The 18227-nt window shown below is 38.9% G+C and overlaps 1 protein-coding gene across 3 annotated transcripts in view; it reads left to right on the top strand.

Annotated features, from left to right (window-relative positions):
* The window catches only part of LOC306823952 (growth factor receptor-bound protein 10-like), a 64243-nt gene extending 52273 nt beyond the window's left edge, over positions 1–11970 (top strand). For 2 of the 3 annotated variants that reach the window (XM_079343898.1, XM_079343899.1), the window contains exons 7-17: positions 4243–4358; positions 4866–4940; positions 6672–6809; positions 7035–7145; positions 7431–7529; positions 7675–7752; positions 7933–8049; positions 8279–8345; positions 8460–8547; positions 8707–8800; positions 9036–11970. In XM_079343898.1, the coding sequence (XP_079200024.1) occupies positions 4243–4358; positions 4866–4940; positions 6672–6809; positions 7035–7145; positions 7431–7529; positions 7675–7752; positions 7933–8049; positions 8279–8345; positions 8460–8547; positions 8707–8800; positions 9036–9182 (1130 nt within the window). In that variant the 3' untranslated portion in view covers positions 9183–11970. The remainder of the gene's footprint in view (positions 1–4242; positions 4359–4865; positions 4941–6671; positions 6810–7034; positions 7146–7430; positions 7530–7674; positions 7753–7932; positions 8050–8278; positions 8346–8459; positions 8548–8706; positions 8801–9035) is intronic. The other variant, XM_079343900.1, reaches the window with a different exon arrangement.
* Positions 11971–18227: the final 6257 nt, after the last annotated feature.

Raw genomic sequence — 18227 nt, 5'->3', positions numbered from 1 at the left:
ACTTTCTCACACAGAAACTGTCTTATGTTGGGGTGGGCTGAGAAATCCAACACAATCACTGGCACACACAGGTGCTTTTCACATGCTTGCATGCGTGCACACATACAGGGACAGACAGTTCAGGCGCATATTCTCATGCAGGCATGTGTTCAAGCATGAGTGGATGTGCATGCTATACAACATACGCACGCACAGGGCTTCAATATCCAGTGATCTAATCATGTATAACACAGTCACTGTGTGAGAAACCTACTGTAGCCATGCAGAAATTATGCAGACAATGCAGGGTTATGTTATCTCATGAAAAAATGAGGCAGACATTAAGCTTCTTGTTATTGGAAAACACACAGGTTAGACTTGCTGATTAGCATGTGTGCAAGCAGAAAGCGACAGAAATAGACGGTATATGGACAAAGCCTGAGGTCAAACCTTCTTTAGTCGTGACTGGCTGATGATTTTCTATCTCAATAACGAGATTTATGATTTGAACTGAGTACCGGGATGGTTTATAAGGTAGATTTTTTCCAAATTTGAGGCTAATAACTGTTGTGTTTGGATAAATAAAATGATCTGTTGACTTGAACTGGTGACTGTCCTGTTGGTGGACCAAACTTAAAACAACTTGTCCGACCTCTTAGGAAACCAGCAGAATCTACTTCAAAGAATGAAGGCAGTTATTGATAGACGTTACAGTCCTGAAGCCTTTCTTACAGACTAACTTAATTTAGTGTTGGAGATTGAGAGAAAAGTTTCTGGTTTATGCAAAGGATAATGATATCAACAGAGGGGATCATATGGTTTCTAGCATCCTTGGCTGCTATTTTTAACACGAACCTGTTCGTTCAAGGTCAGCATACCGCTTTCAAACAGGTCTGTCTTTGACTCAAGATAGACGAAAACACAAGTATCCACGACAGATCTGCTCCAGATTATTCTGCGTCATGAGCTTCTTTGATGTTTTGTTTCTTTCAGATTTCACCAATAGTGGATTAAAGGAAGTGCTCTATGTGGAGCAGAGAAGTAAAGGGGATAAAGGTTATAGATAAGGAGAACTAACCTGGACTCCTCTCAAAATGCTTTGATGTTATCAACATGGTCCCATCGATGACACTGAAGAGAGGTTTACGTGACGATTATCAAAGCCTACCTTTCATGAGAGCAGAGCCCTTGATGCAACAGACAGACATTTAAGTATAATACAGGAAGATAAGCACTCGATTCTATTGGTATGTTTAGTGGTAATAAATCACTTTTAATTTACTGATGCCTCTACAGAACAAGACCATCTGCATGAAGATGAGCTCATTCTATAACTTATGTTTAATAACTAATTAGGATTCCCACAGAGTGATTGAGTGCTCATAGACTCAAAGAGTCGATGCTTTCATTTCCTCTAGCTAAGTTTCACTTCGTGTTGAGTGGCACGGTTTCATCGATGGGTCCATAACATATACGTAGAGTCATTTTTTGTCACAGAGATACGTCTTGTCGCTTGTACAAGAGAGGATCAGATAAAAGATAATGCAAACTGCATGGTCTCCCCAAAACAACACACTACATGAGTTCCTCAGATAACAGCAAATGTGACGTGTATACAAGTTTTAAAAATACACTGAAAGAGATGGGATATTTTCGTGTTTCACTAAGGGGTGGGGGGGGGTGTACAGAAGTGTTTAAAGAAGTGAATGAGTTTTGCTGATTTTGTGTTACACTTGGCAGCATAACAGTAAGTTGGGAGAGCCGAGGCCAGCTGAATGTAAAAAAACCAACCTCCCCTCTGAGGAAAGGGTGATTATAAAGCACTTATGGAGACACGTTGAGCCTGTGCTCTGTACTCGCGTCTGTATAGTTTAACAGATGTGGGAGAGAAGGGGGGGTGTTGTTTTATGTAAAGCTCTAAAGCCTGGAAGTGAGACATGCTGTAGAAAGAGGCGAAAGAGTGAGCAAAAAATGTGTTAAAACGTTTAATTTTTACTTGTATTTAATCCGACATCTTGTTCCAGTGTATATTTATGTTTTGTCAAATTTAGTATACAAACCTCACACCCTGCCATACAGTCATGTGAGGAAATGGATATAAGATATATTGTGCTATTTAAAGTACCTCTCCCTAAGTTCTAACCTAATATTTCATCATCCCTCGTGATCTGATTACACTTCTCGTCAGAGCTGCCAGCACAATGCTGCCAAACACAGTTTGCCCGGCTTCTTGTAGATGACATCATTCTTGGCTGGCATTCACTCGGCTCTATTATAACCTGCCTTCTTTTCTGACTCACCTGTTTGCTTCCATTAAAAAAAAAAAAACTCTGAAAGAAGTACTGATCGTATTTTATGTTCAGGAGCTACTGTAAATGTCATCAGCATGCTCACTGTTCAAACTGAAGGGTGATGCATGTTTTACTGCAGAACCACAACCTGTCTGACACTTTCTGTCTGTCTGCTCATGTGGAATTTTGACTCTCACAAAATATTATAAACTTCTTGTTAATTGGTGTTAAAAAGGTTGAAAAACATTGTGTTTAAATACATTTCTGGTCAAATTCCATGTAGTAGCATTGGCTGTCTCTCTTCGTATTTTTGCATAGCACTGTATTCAGTGTGTTTGATCCATTCATTTCAGTAGCTAAGATACCAGTCTTCTTTTTTTAAAACTCTGAAAGGCATTTTATGTAGCCCAGAATCTGATACTCTATCAGGCATTTTGAAATGCAGTGGTTGATTAAACGATGCCATAATTACTTGGCCTTTAAAAACAAAATCCACTGTATCTTTTCTTCAATGAGTAGTCTGCACAGCAACATAATTTACTATTGCTACACAAAAGCAAACAACAGTGCAGACTGAAGAATTATTCATAGCTAGCAAAATGTCAGCATTAAATTCTTTTGATGGTATGTGTTACTAAATAAGATCATTTCATATGTTTTAACACAAAATAGAGCAAACTAATATAACAAAGCAGACATTGACATTGGAACTGTTTGTAACAGCTATAACATTGTTTTTGTTTTTTGTTATTTTTAATTTCTTCCCCTAATCAAGTTGTGTGCTTACTTTATGTTGACTAAGCCCTGAAATGTGTTTGTAATACATTCCTTTGAAATGAAATGGATACTTAAATGTGTAAGTGTGCTCGCTGTACGTCTGCCTAGCACATGCATGTGCCATAATTTTTCATGTGTGCACATGTGGTTAGTGGTGGACAGGAATAGTTTAGGAGTGAATCCAGCAATGTTTCATTCGAAAAGAGCGGTCTATTCCCATCTAACACTGCCCACTCTTTTATGCTGCTGAATGGAGTAAATTGGCCCTTTGAGATAAGTGACTCTGACCTCTACTTGTCACCCAATAAAGGTTAACATCTGTGGGACAGCGAGGTAGTGTTTTCAGGGTGAGTCACTGTCACGAACATAAGTGAGTCATGAGACAGGCGACAAAAGTGGGGGAAAAAAAGACAAATCGTGACAGCACAGGAGACCTGAGAGAGGGCAGGAAAAGGATGTAGAGAGGGAAACATGAAATGTGATAATGATGTGATATAGAGCTGTAAAGTGTCTCTGAAGTTCAAAAAAGACATCCCAGTTTTATTGCAGGGGTTCAACAAGTTACACCATTTTAATTAAATCCGTAGGGGGAAAGGAAGTCTTTCATTAAAGGCATGACTGGGAGAAGTTGTAATGCTGTTGGAATTGACTGAGTCATGAGCGTTTTCAGCATCACAATGACAGAATTTGAATCAGCAAGACCTCCTAACAAACACTAGTTCACATGGAGATCACAGAATATTTGGCTTTGGCTGGAAAAAGAACGCTTCGGTCTTACTGAGAATTTAACCACTGAACAGGTGCAATAGAAGCAATAATTTAGTTTATTAAACCCTGATAGCCAAAAGGGGAAGTTTATATCTCCAGGCGTGATTATTTTTAAATATACCAAGTGAATAAAAATAACATTAAGAATCAGAGCTTGCAGCTTTTATCCTGGTAGATAAATCATAAAAAAGCAAAAAAGATTATTTTTCCCTGGAAATAAATCTGCACAGATATTTACATTTTATTTGTCTTTTTGTGATTAAGTAAGAACAATGTTGTGACTGTCATCTAAAGGCTATACAATATACAAATGAACATTTACATTCACTCTTTTGAAAGAAGATGTTGTATCAAAGTGTTTTTCTAATGACATGACCGAACTATACTAACCTTGTTTTTATTCCTCTTTCCACCCTCGTCCCTTCAGAGCGGTGTCTAGAAGACCACGAGCTGGTGGTTCAGGTCCAGGCCTCTATGAACAGCGACAGCAGATTTCTCTTCAGGAAGAACTATGCCAAATATGAATTCTTCAGAAACCCCCTGGTAATTGCTTTTCTTAACATAACATGTCACTCCTGGCATCTTCTCATTGAAATATGTCAGAATTTAACATGTTCAAAAAATGCACCTGTGGCAACAGCTTGCGTTGGTTTTGTAAAAGTAAAACATCCTCTTTAAGATACAGTAAGTGTGCTTAAATGATTTAGGATATGTCTTCAAAAACAAAAGTAGCATGAATATTAATATCAGAAAGACTTCATTGTTGCCATACAAAGGTGAAAAAACTAAGTGTATGGCTTTTCTCCTTTGTAGCAAAGAAAAGCAAAAAAAAATAATAATAATAATCTGTGAAGATTTTACAACTTCACGGAGACCGGTCCGGCCATCTTGCCTATGTTTTTTTACTTTCTGCTTCTTCTTTTTTCTTTTATGCATGTTCTGGTAAAATACTGTGACAGATGACTCCTGATGAGTTTTACATGAAGTCGCTTATTCATAAATTCCTTTCAGTTGCTGATCTTTTTTGCCTGTCTGACTCTTTTTCACCAGACGTTTTTCCCGGAGCAGATGGTCGCATGGTGCCAGGAAACCAGTCGTTCTATTCCACCATCTCAGCTCCTTCAGGTACGTACAACACACGTACGCACACGTTCCTCTCTGTGTGTCTCTCATTCACTCTGCTTCCTGACACGCACGCAGCTCAGCTTACTTCGGAGTCAGCAGCCGCCACATAGTGTACAATCAAGCTGACATAGCTCACCTCTGACCCTGAGACAGTGTGTCTCGTCAGAGCCTGCAGTAATAACTACTGTTGATCCCCTGTTGACACATGACTGTCTCGGCACACGTACCGCAGGCCCGACACTCACAACGGATGGAATTAGGCAGTCAGAAATAGAACACGCAGTCCCTCACTCGCCTAGCGGGTGTTTGCATAGTACACATTTGCACACCTGTGTCATGCTACCACACACCCAAATTTCACAAAAGACATGCAAAGGAAAGAAAAAGTCTTGGGATTTTGCAGAGCTTTGGTCTTAATGGAGGGTTTTCTCTTTTCTAGTAGAGCTGTCAGAGGCAGAGCCACCACTGGAATCATTCCCTTCATGCTCGGCACCAACAGAAAGCTTTTAACTCTTCCGCTCGTCACGTAGATGTTCTTCTCCATATAAAGGAATCGATATATGAAAGGGGATGTGTCTGGAATCCCCGGTGTTTGATTTACTCTTAACACAACAGCTTTGTCGGCATTTCTGTCAACATCCAAGACGCTTTCAGACTTGAGCTCTACCAGGTGTTTCTACATTGTTTGCCATTGTGCAAGATACTTTTGTCAGCCCAAATCAGCAAGCTGGAGTGCCTTAAAAAAAAGAGAGAGAGAGAGAGAGTTTTTTTTGCATGATTGCTGCTCGTGAGCGTGACTCTGCAGATGTCAGAGAAAGCTCATGCGTGAGGCCCACTGTACTATGTTTCCAAAACACTGGGAAACATGTGCTTTAAATATTGAAGAGTCCTCTGGAACAGTTTACCTTCCAGCCGCAAGCCACAAATTCCAAATCAGCTCCATTAGCTCAACCTGCCACTTCATGGTGCGATCTTTTTGTGAAACATGGAAACCACAAACTCAAAATAGATTAGAAACATTCATGACAACTGAGGCTTTAAGGGTTCTCAGTAGGAATATTCTGCATGTTCATTCAATATAGGTAATGTATTTGTCTTGGCAGGCCTATGACATCACATAAAGTCATAAAACGTTAGTTTTTCTATCCTTTTTGTTTATTTATGGGTTGTATATTTATTTATTTAAGGATTTTTGTAGCTCTATCCACTGTCCTCTACAATAAAAAAAACATCTAAAATAGGCATTTTTTAATTACAAATACACAAGTTCAGAATAGAAAATATGTATATATTTTCTAAAATCATTATAGGCCTGACTCAAAGTATGCATAAATGATGAATATACTGAAGTCTACTGTAGTGTAGACGCTCGCACAATGCCTCCCATTTTTTGGTCCTTACCTCCTGTGTGCTGGAAGTCAAGCTGTCCCTTATTCGATAAGCTGTCAGTCTTGATGTCAGTCACTGATGTGAGAATCCCACATGACACTGCCCTCTTGACAAAATAGAATCGCCCCCTGCTTTGCGCTGTTTATACAGATGGTTTCTGCTGCAGCCTTTGGTATTGGGCTGTGACGCTGACACAGAGCTGACTGGCCTCCGCTGTGATCCAGCGTTGCACTGCTGATGCCGAAGTTTCTTTTGGAGGACATTGTAGAATGAATCATCCAAACTTGTATGGTCTGAGCCCCTATTTTGTGTCTTTATTTTATTTTTTTTACCATCTTTCAGAACTTCTTAACCACCAGCAGCTGCCCAGAGGTTCAGGGTTATCTGTATGTGAAGGAGGTGGGGAGGAAGTCATGGAAGAAGGTTTACATGTTTCTGCGGCGCTCAGGACTCTACTGCTCTACAAAAGGAACCTCAAAGGTAACGTCAGCACAGCCTTTCATCTCCAAGGGCAAAGGGTTTATATTAGTGACATTTTATATGCATAGCACTATAAAAAGTAACAGTAATAACACAGTAAATATTCCAGATTAAACACAATTACCTTCAAAGAATCGTCCTTTTATCCATGGTTGTCTCTGTCAGTATATCTCCAGGCTGTGCCTCCCTGTGATGTGGTGACTCATTAATTATTTCTGTCTGCAGGAGCCCAGACATCTACAGTTACTAGCAGACCTTGAAGACAGCAACATCTTCACCGTCATCACAGGCAAAAAGCAGCACAGTGCCCCCACAGACTACGAGTTCTGTATCAAGGTGAGGCTCAGACGACAACAGCAGGATGAAACTGATTTACACTGAAGCATTACGAGCTGTGAAATGATTAACATCCTGCGCAGGTGTGCGTGCAGGCTCTGTGTTATCACGTCAAATATCAGTGTATGTAAATCTCTTTACCTTGAATGTCAATATTTAGTTAAGGTTTAAGTTAAAGTCGCTAAATTTGTGCCTGTATGCTTTCAGGTCATTCATAACCAGCAGTGATTGTGGTGATACTATTAGAGCAGGTCGAGCTGATGACAATTATCTGTCTGTTTACAGCCTAATAAAGGTCGAGGGGAGATGAAGGAGCTGAGGATTCTGTGTGCAGAGGATGAACAGGGCAGGACGTGTTGGATGACAGCCTTCAGACTCTTTAAGGTAACAGCATGACTATCTTAATTTGAAATACCTCTTGTTTTTATTTGTTTTTGAATTTAAACAAGATCAAAACTCGTTTGGAAAATGTGTGATAAAAATGTTTCGACCATGTCTGATAGACTGTGTGTTCCTTGTTTCTTTACAGTACGGGATTGTATTGTACCAGAATTATAAGATTCCTCAACAAAGGAAAAACTTACTTTCACACTTCTCAGCACCTGTGGTAAGCAAACTCCTTAAGAAGAGGATTTTCAAACTCGTGTTTTGCACTCGTTGTGAAGAAATTCACTAACAATAACGGATACCATGTATCACTGGACGTAGCTTGCTGCCTGGTCTGTTGTGTTAATGCTTTGTGTGCATCGTCCTGTCTCAAGTCTCATGTGTCTCTGTCTCCCCCTAGCGTAGTGTATCAGAAAACTCCCTGGTGGCGATGGATTTCTCAGGCAGGATAGGCCGAGTGATTGACAACCCTGTAGAAGCTCAGAGTGCTGCCATGGAGGAGGGACACGCGTGGAGGGTAAGACAGCCTCAGATTTTATATTCGTCTCTGCCAACAATACTCAGAGCCGACCTCAAAGGCTCACTACATATGGAACCATTTATTTAGATCTGTCTCTGGTTGTCATTTTAGTTTAGAACGTAAAGTTTAACCTCTATTAATAGTAAATAGACGTACCAATGCTGAATAGTAACTGATCATGAACTAATCCCTGATTTTTTTTGTCTGTTTGTGGCCTCTCTCTCAGAAGAGGAGTCAACGAATGAACGTACTAGGCTCCCACAGTCCGCTACACCACTCCTCATTAAACTCAGGTACGTTGCGTGTTCTTGAATTCTTTCCATAAAAGAATAAATCACACTTGAAATATTTAACGCGACTCTTAAATTGCAGATATTTTACAGCTATTCTGTGTCTTTTCTCTGCAGTTATCCACATAGCTCAGTTGTGGTTCCATGGCAGGATAACTAGAGAAGAATCCCATCGCATCATCCACCAGCAGGGACAAGTAGATGGGTAAGGGAGCTGGAGTTCAAACGCCGTCAATACATGCAGTTTTTCTGTTTGCTTTATATTAATTAAAACCCAAAGACATGCATGAATTTGTGATTTTTTTCATGTGTTTTTTCAAGAGTGTTTCTCACTCTTTGATTTCTCTTTTCTCCCGTTGCAAAGGCTGTTTCTACTGAGAGTCAGTCAGAGTAACCCCAAGGCGTTTGTGCTCACGCTGTGCCATCACCAGAAAATCAAACATTTCCAGATATTACCGGTATGACTTTGTTAGTTATCTTATATTTTCTTGTGTATTTAGTGAACAAATAGTATTTAACGAAATCAAATGTTGTAGTTAAATGTTTCTGAAATAATAAGGGTTTAGAAGGAATGGGACTTTTTGGATGTGACCTGTTACTGACAAACCTAAGCTTTAAAACCATCTCTTAATCTTGTTCACTCTGTCCCTTCTATTCTGCTCTCTCCTGCCCGGACCCTTTTGTCTCTGACAGTGTGAAGAGGACGGCCAAATCTTCTTCAGCCTTGACGACGGCGCCACCAAATTTACCGACCTGATCCAGCTGGTGGAGTTCTACCAGCTCAACAGAGGAGTGCTGCCTTGTAAACTTAAACACCCGTGTACCGTCGTGGCCTTATGACATCATGCAATCATCAGTCCCCATAAGTCCCATCACTTGACCTGACTCTGCCTAAAACAAGCAAAACAAAAAGAATCTCATATTGATTTTATCGTTAAGAAGCTGGTGAATGACTGATGTTTCTTCGTTGTCGTTTTTTTTTTTTTTTTATTGTCGTGAGTCCACCGGAGACTGCTGACTTGTTGGATGCACAACTTGCTCTCAAGGTTCCTCCGTCAAAATGAGAGAAGATAAAGGAAACGAACACTGCCGTTTGTGTCAAAAAAAAAAAAAGTTGCGAAATCTTCCACAATCCTGCTACCCACAGTCACCAATAAGCTCGGAGACAGTGACCGTCGAGGTTTCGACTATACTTCCCTTAAACTGGACAATCAGCAGGACAAGCTTTGTGTGGACCACTCTGCTCTCTGAGAACAAACATTAGTCTTATCAAGCTTCATCACACGTTCACGAAGATGAAACTGTTGACAGAGAATTGATTGTCTCTTAAGTTTTGCACTCATTGAACTTGGAGCGGCCTTTGACGGTGCATGACTTCTAAGTCGCCACATCAATGAACTCTGAGATGGTGCCAGCACCCTCTAGTGTCACAAGCATGCAAGGACATGTTAAAATTCAACTTGGATGGGATTTAGAGGCACCAGAAAGAGTGTTGCTGTCTGGAAATATTGATACAAAGTATTTTGAAGAATATAGGTCGTCTAAAATCTGCATTTTCAACTCTCATAGAGTTTTATTTACTCACCTCTGATCCCACAGGCTTTGATATGTTTCTCTGTTTTTTTCATGCATTCAGGAAACTTGCATCCCTCCATTATTCACATAAGCTACGACAAGGTCATGCTGTGCTTGTTATTTATAGTGCATGCTCTAGTTCTTTAGAGTCTTTTAAATGCAACCTCCACAAAAGAAATAAGAATAATCCAAACAATGATGCTTATCAGGGTGAAATCACAAGTGGTTCAGCTAAAAATTTAAGCTACAAAGACAAATATGTTGAGAAACCAGGACACTTTTTTAAGGAGAAATCAGCAAATCGAGTCATATGCAGAAGTTTAGTGCGAGGAAAGGCAAGAAGAAACGTGTTCTGAAAAGTAAAGTAGGAAAAAAGAGAGCAACAGTCTTTAAATGGATCCTCCTCTGAACAGTATAGGGAAGGATAACCACTATTATTTTCTTCAGGTGTTTTTCTATTCACAGTAAATCATTTGAAACTAAAGGTTTCCTGCTTCTGGACTCTTTTCTCACTTTTCACATTTTAAGTAAAGCTCCCTGTTTTGCCTGTAAGAAGTATTGAAGAAGCTGTCCAACATAAAGTAAATGTGGTTAAGAACATGGTTTAGTATCCTAACTCCATAATGGTAGTAAATATTATGCATTACATTCCTTATAATGCTGCCTTTTATTACCTGCAAGTTCTTGTTAATACATGGTATCCCATGCACTGCCCCCTGCAGGCCATCTCTGTATGAATGCAGGTCTACTGTCTCTTTGAAGGTCGATGCTGTTGAGTGAGGAAGAAGTTTGTAAGAGGATCATAAAGTTTAAATTCACTCATCAGGTGGGGCAGCAAAACAAAATCGTTTGTTTTTTTTTATCTCAGACTTCAGACCCATGTTGGTAGTTTGAATCCGCATTTTTGAAATTAGCATGAATGTGAACAGAAAAAAAAAAACTTGATTAACTTGAAATGAGATCACCAAACTGGAAACTGAGGACATAAAGAGTTACAGAATTAGTGTAAGGAGAGCACAGGATACACCTAGCTTAGGTTTTACACTGTGCTTTTTCAGTACAGATCGATTGTTTTCCTTGTTTGCCAGCCAAGGTCAGACATAACAGAATGGATCTCACTTTGTTTTTTTTGGCCAAGTCTTTGATGGAATTCTTAAAATTAGCAACAGTGAAAGGAGCCTGTATCAAATAGATTTTAAATAGATGAGGATACTTTTTATCGCCTCTTGATCATGTCAGGCAGAATGGGTAAAACAGCAAAACACATCTCAAATTCTGGGTGAACATACATTAACTTGAATGCCAATATGTTTCTAATTATATATATATATATTTTTTTTTTTTTTTAAGCCACCTATAACGTAATGTCAACTCTGTTCACCATCACCTTCCCAAGAAATTCTCACTATTAACAATTTATCTCCTCTTTTTGTCACCACAATGCTCAAAACGCCCCACTTCAACATTTTATTTAGTCAAAGCAGTGGATCTGGCTGGGTCAGCACCCTGCAGACAGACAGATTTGTATTTACCATAAATAAAACAGGTTGTCTTAAGGTTTATTGAACATCTGAGATGCAGAATAGCAGCACCGTATTGACTTTCTGTGCATAGTGGTCACCTTTATTTATCTGAGATGCATTCAATGACTTAATCTTTTTTTTTAAAGTATTGTTGCAGCAAAATTTATTTATTTATCTGGATGTGACTGATTACTTGAAATTTTTAGATTTTTTTTTTTATCTCAGCGCTGTTCTGTTTTCTTTTGTCATGAATTTATTGATTATTTTAAAAATTATTACTGTCATGGCATCTTTTGATGAGTTTTGTTTCCCTTTTGTGAGTTTTATCTAAAACCAATTCTTGTCTACATCAAAACGTGTTACAAAGTCTCTTGGGTGTGAACAATGTCATTCCAATGACGAGGGGAATGTTTTTAAATTGAGAACAAAGTTTCCCAAAGCAAGGAATGGGTTATTTTTAACGCCACCCATTACTGGTCTTATTTCTCTTAGATTCCTCAAGTAAATAAAATAAGAAGTCCAACACTCAAGTTTTCTGATCCCTAATTAATGATTACTTAAAATAGTATTAAATATCAATGGAAGTAAAGAAAAGAAAACGCTTTTGGAAGCTGTCTTGAGTTGGCCTCCTCTCTCTCTCAAAATTCATTGTTTTAACGTTGTGCCTCGGGTAAAGACACTTACAGACTTTTAGAAGGAGGAAAAAGCCCTTGACCTCAAAGTATTCATTTGTAATCAAAACCTGTTAGACACTAAACACCCCGGCCCTCCTAACCCTTCAAACTGCGATGGACAGGGATGTGAAGTCTTAATGCAGTTAATAGGCAGGGATTCTATCAATTGTAAGTAATTATGATGAATCTAGTTAATAATAACACAGATTATTTTCTAGGTTCATTTAAGTTAAAGATACGTTACTGTATGGTCAAAGCTCTCTGTTTTCCACATTTAATCATAGGTCCCCTGAGGTTTTACTGAGATAACCAGTTCGACGGTCAAACTCTCACTCACAATATCACATGTCTGACTACTGTGAAGGAAAGTTGTAGTCAGCAAGTGAAGGTCCAGGGTTTAAAGGTTCTTCAATAAAAAAAAAATAGCAAACAATGCCAGCACTCTCGATTAAGTATTTCATTTGTTATAGATTAACAGCAGCTAAAGGAAACAAGTATTTGTTGTCAGTCGACGGTCTTTCGCTCTTGATCTTCATTTTCCTTCAGCTTGTCTGAATGTTTGTCTTTATCATCAAAAGTGGAACACTTCAGTGTGAGTGCTGACATTTTTTGCTTGTAGTGTCTTCTTTGAGTTCACACCGATTGCCTTTGAGGAGTTTTTGAGATGAGCGTGCCAGCTCTTGGTTCTGACATTCACAAGGCAGACGTCAGTTTCAACTGTTTAAAAGAAAAACAATGAAAATGTAGATAGGATTTCAAACTAGCAGAAAAGAATGTAACTACATTGCTCAGGGTCAACTGGGAGCTTGTTTAAAAACTACTGGATTATCAGATCTCTATGATTTATGTATAGGTGACTCGTTAATATTTTAGGTGCATTATTTTGGGATTTGTTCTCATGTACCAACAATTATATCCTTGCAGCAAACTGAGTAGATCCAGTTCTGTTCAAAGAAAGGAATTTAACACCATAGACTTTAGATTACCTGAATATGAACATATTTTTAACTAGTCTGCCTTAGCTGACATTTGTTTGATCAGTTGTTTCCAATCTCCTCTCACACTGAACAATAGATGCTGCCTGTGACGACTCCTTATCCCCTGCACAAAGCAGACATAACATGCAGATCAAATGGCAGAAAGCTACTGTTGAGGGGAAATTGTTCATACTCCAAACAAAAAAACAAAACAAAAAAACAACAACTTGCAAGCCTTTCCTTGTGTACAATTCAAAAAGTGACACTCCTAATGAGTGTGGCAAAAGGTACTTAAATGCTCATGTTTTCTGAAAAATAAGTTTGGCCCAATCCTTCAAACATTCAGTTCGATTAAAAAAACTGTATTTGTCCCCGGGGGGCAATTCAAAGGATAACATGGATAAATGTGTATCATCTTAACTCCTGTGCATTTTCGGTAATTATCACAATGCAAGAAAGTAAAAAAGTATATCTATATATAGAAGAATATAAACTATTATGTATTTCAGGGAATGCAAAAAGAAAACTGTTGTCTTTTTTGTAAGAGAGAGCTCCTGTATTCAAAATGTGCTTTGCTTCATCTGTAAATAGTTGAATGGCTTATAAAACTAAATTGTAACCTTTTCAGGTATTTTTGTACAAATAAGGGACTGATATATTCTGTTTATTGTAATTAGAATAAAACATTAATACATTGATATAAAAAATCTAAGATGTGTTTGTCTTAATACTGATTATGTGTGTGTTTGATGCTAAATAATCCATTGTGTGCATTATTTTGTTAATGCGCATAACATTTTGAATTTTTTATATATATATATATATATACACACACACATCTATCTTATATAAAGGTAAATGCATAATGACTTGAAGTATGGAAAGTAATCCCCTATTTTTCCACTAGATGGTACAATATCACCACAAATTCAAGAGTGAAATTACTTTTTTTTTTTTATTTGACAAACAAAACCACAGTCCAAAGAAAACAAGCAAGCAAAACTATTTGACAGTTGGAAAAACCAAACTACATCAAATAAATTCCATTATTAGGATCCCTTCAGTATTCATAAATTCAACAAAACATTTTCAGTCCCAGTTCATTTAACACACAAATCTGCACGACATGCTGAGCTTGCCCCCAGCAGAGCTTACTCCGCCCACACAAGACCAGTCAGCCCCCTGACCACCACCAAGCCCTCGGTCACAGGACCCCCTCTCCCTCTTGAGCTGGATGAAGGACCAGTGCATGAACACCGGCCAGAACCCAAGTGTGCCAGACCCTCCCACCTGGCCTTGCTCTTTAATTAGGGCCCGAAGCACTAACAGTGTGAAGGACCCTATTGTATCCCGAAGGAGTGTTATTGTTCTTCTGGGACTTCACCGCCATTTTTGAGTGCCTGAACGTGAACAAAAACTTACCAAAAAATGGTTCAAATTTGCATTTCACAGGTTACCTACTTGAACAAACTTTTGCCCGACGGCGTAGATCATCGTAAACTCATGTTCTAGACATGTTGAAGATCTCCCATTGTGCTCCACACATTATTTTGTTAAAGGGCGTGACCACAGCATACCATCAAACTTTGATGTCTCTTTGCGCCACTTTTTAAGATTCTTTTCTCCGACATGCATGTATGTTAACCATGTCATGAGCAACAAAACATCCTCTTGCACCCATAAAATCCAACAGAAGGTCTGACATCATTTTTTAAATGTATATATAATAAGCCCATTTTGCATTTTCAGACTTAAGTACTGACTTTGCTCGAGGACAGCAACTTCTTCTTGTCTGAGTCTCAGCTGCTGAACCCTCCTCTTCAGAGACATGTTCCTCTATTGCATGGCACTCATCAATGGGTAAAGGTGCCCTGTCGTTGTCTGAGAAGTGCTTCATGAAAGTGTGAAAGCTTGCCAGCATCGTCATCATCATCACTGCCAAGGTTCTCCCTATTTGTTCTTCGTTTATAGTTTAAATTCTTCTTTGAAATTCTCAGTGCCAGCCTTCTCTGACACTTGCAAAGATGTAATTACATTGTTTTGCTTTTCTGTCGTCTCATTTTGATCCCAGTCAACAAGCCGAGCCTCCTTCAGCTGGTGATGAAGACTGCGTATCGTTGCCTTCAGATCCGTATTCTCTTTTTTGTGCTTCTCCAGTCGGACCAGCTCATTTGCCAAACTCTCATTCTGCTGGCGCAAAAATTCTTCCTTCTGCTGATGATTAGGTGACTTTTACATTTTCGTACTCGTTGTGGTTTCTCTTAATCGTAGATTCAGCATGTCTCAGCTTCACTGCTAACTCATCTCTATCCCTTTTGAGTTCTTGAGACTCTGAGTTTACACTGAAGTTGAAAAACGTCTGTCTTCAGACTCTGGATCTCCTCCTGGTATTTCTCTCTAGCAGAGTGTAGATGGGCCACATCTTCAGTGAGGCTCTTGTTCTTCTCATTCAGGATTTTCTCTCTTTCCTGTAGCTCAATTATTTCATCAAACTGTGCCTGTTTTTTTCTCGGACTCGCATTTGAGCAGGGCCAATTCTCTGCTGATTTTCTTGTTCTGCTTGTGCAGAAAGCTCTCACTTTCTTGCAGGTCATTACAATCTGACAGCAGGTTTTTGTGCTCCATTTGACTTTTGTTTGTCAGATTCTCAATTTCAGCCACTCTTTGATGTAGCTCATCTTGATAGCGGACTTCTGCCTCAAAGCAGCATTCAAGGTCATGCGCTACAGCTTTGAAATGTTCAATCTCTCTGTTGGACTTTTGGACGTCTGTTTGGTCTGAATTAAGTTGGGCAACCTAAGCAATGAGCATCTTCATCTGTTTTTTCAGAGTCTCTTTGTTGTGCTGAAGACGATGAACTGCTGCCTCCAGACTTTTATTTGCACTCTTTTGCTTTTCTACCTCAGATCTGAGTTGTGAAAGCTCAGCTGTCATATTTTCCTCCAGATCTTTCATGCGACAGCCCCTTTCTTCCCTGGCTTGTTTCTCATAGGCAAGAAGACGGGGCTGCGACGTCATGGTTCGTCATGAGGCTTAAAACCCGCCTCAGCTCCAGCTCTCAGCCTGTCATCACTCAGGCTTCGTCTATGAATATTTACAGACTATGCTTTTAACACAACAAAAAGTAAAATGTAAATAAATTCAACTTATGTCACTAGAGTGCAACTTGATAATAATTTACAAAGTCAAAAAACAATTTGAAGTCAGAATAAATACCTACCTAAAAAAAATTACACTTTTGTTTTCTACAGTATGAGCTGTTTGAGTTCAAGTTGGTGCTGCTGTCACTGAGGAGACATGAGGAGTGATGAGGTATTCATGTGTGACAAACATGGCATGTTGGCTAATGGGCGATCTTTTGGAGGACATTTCATTCTGCCTTGCAGAGTGACTTTTTAAGAGTACAATGTTGCACGATTGAAATGTCCACTCAGTTTTCCTGTTTTCATTTTTGATGCTGTGGATCTAATCAATATGCATTTAAAGTTGGAAATGAATTCTATTTATCAGCTTCAGGCCTTTTTTAATGTATGTATTGATGTCATTGAATAATAAAAGATGTTTACACAAATAAAATATATACATAATATATAATGCATGAAGAGGCCGAAAACTGAGACAAGCTTATTTGAAATCTTCACTAAACTGACTCAAAAACACACACACACACACACACACACACACACACACACACACACACACACACACACACACAGACTTAAAGGGGCAGAGAGCAAAAGGAAGGTTTATTGACAGTCAGGTTTCGATACACTTGTTGTATAGATAACACATAATAAAGGTCCCAAAATGGACCCTTGTCGGAGGCACTGGAGGCGCAGTGGCAGTGCGAATGTATTGAGGCTTTAGTCCTAGCACGGACGGCCCGGGTTTGCGTCCGGCCTGTGGCTCCCCTCCCGCACACCCATCTCTCCCACGGAGTGGATTACCTTTTTTTTAGAATAGCAATCCTTAACAAAAAAACAAATTGGCAAACCATTTGTAACAAACATCATGAAACATATTTAACTCCCCACAAGTAAAACATTGTACAAACATTAACATTAACTCTGCAGGAGGTACAGAGCGTCCCAGGCGGTGTGAAGGTGTGAGGAACATGATGTCCATTGTTGTGTTTGTGTAGGTCATTCCAGATGTGTTTGTTCACCACTTTATTTGCCTCTATGAAGGTTTATTCTCTGATGGGCCCACTGCCCAACAGAAATGTAGTTTTGCTTATGTAAATTATGTAATCTGAATTTTACATTACATTTGTATAATGAGTAAAACCTAAGGCTAATATTTCAGAAAGTTGCCTCTTTAAAGGAAACCACCCTTTGCTGAGTATGAAACAGTCCAGCTCCATAGCTTCGTGATTATAGACACTGAAAAGGGGCTTCTTCCTGCATAACATCGTCATTCACTTTAAAAAAGAAAAAAAAGTATTACTTCTGGTTTTAAGTTGTGTAAGTGGTCCACTAATCTAATGAATAGAACAAATCTTGGAAATGATTTAACAATCCCAGACATTTCTGCTCTGCCCACTTCATACTTCAGCTCAGCTATTTGTTTGAAAGCTAAAGATCTTACTAAAATATTTAAAGGCACTAAAATAGCATATAATAGACTTACTGTTTATCATATTTAATAGCTTGTTAAACATCAATTCTAACTAGCCTGCGGCCATGACGCCACTCTGCTCAGACCAACAGTGAAATATTAATTATCACATGACAGGCCATAGTGTCTGTCTCAGCCTTAAGAGAGAAGTTGAATTTGTGCAGGACGGGAGATGATGATGATTATGACCACTATAGTAACAGTGTGTACATCGTATTGGGAGACTGCTAGCCTTTCAGCTTGTAGGTTACAGATGTCACCCTGTGGTGTTCAAAAGATGAGTCACTGAGGCATTGCACATTGGGTTCAAAATACCAACATTATAAAATAAACCATAATGTTCTTGTCAGTTTCTCTTTCTTTAGTTGCTTCCTATTTATCAACAATTTCAAACTCAAGAGAAAAATCACTAATCCCTTTGTTAAGATTGTGAGAAAATTGCAACAAATGATAAATCAATTCTTTGACTTGGAGCGATTGCTTTTGGTACTTATTTTAGAAAGATGGTAATGTGCATCA

The sequence above is a fragment of the Symphodus melops genome (assembly GCF_947650265.1).
Source record: "Symphodus melops genome assembly, chromosome: 5".
NCBI lineage: Eukaryota > Metazoa > Chordata > Actinopteri > Labriformes > Labridae > Symphodus > Symphodus melops.
The sequence above is the reverse complement of the archived record's forward strand: the minus strand, read 5'-3'. Positions and strand labels throughout refer to the sequence as shown.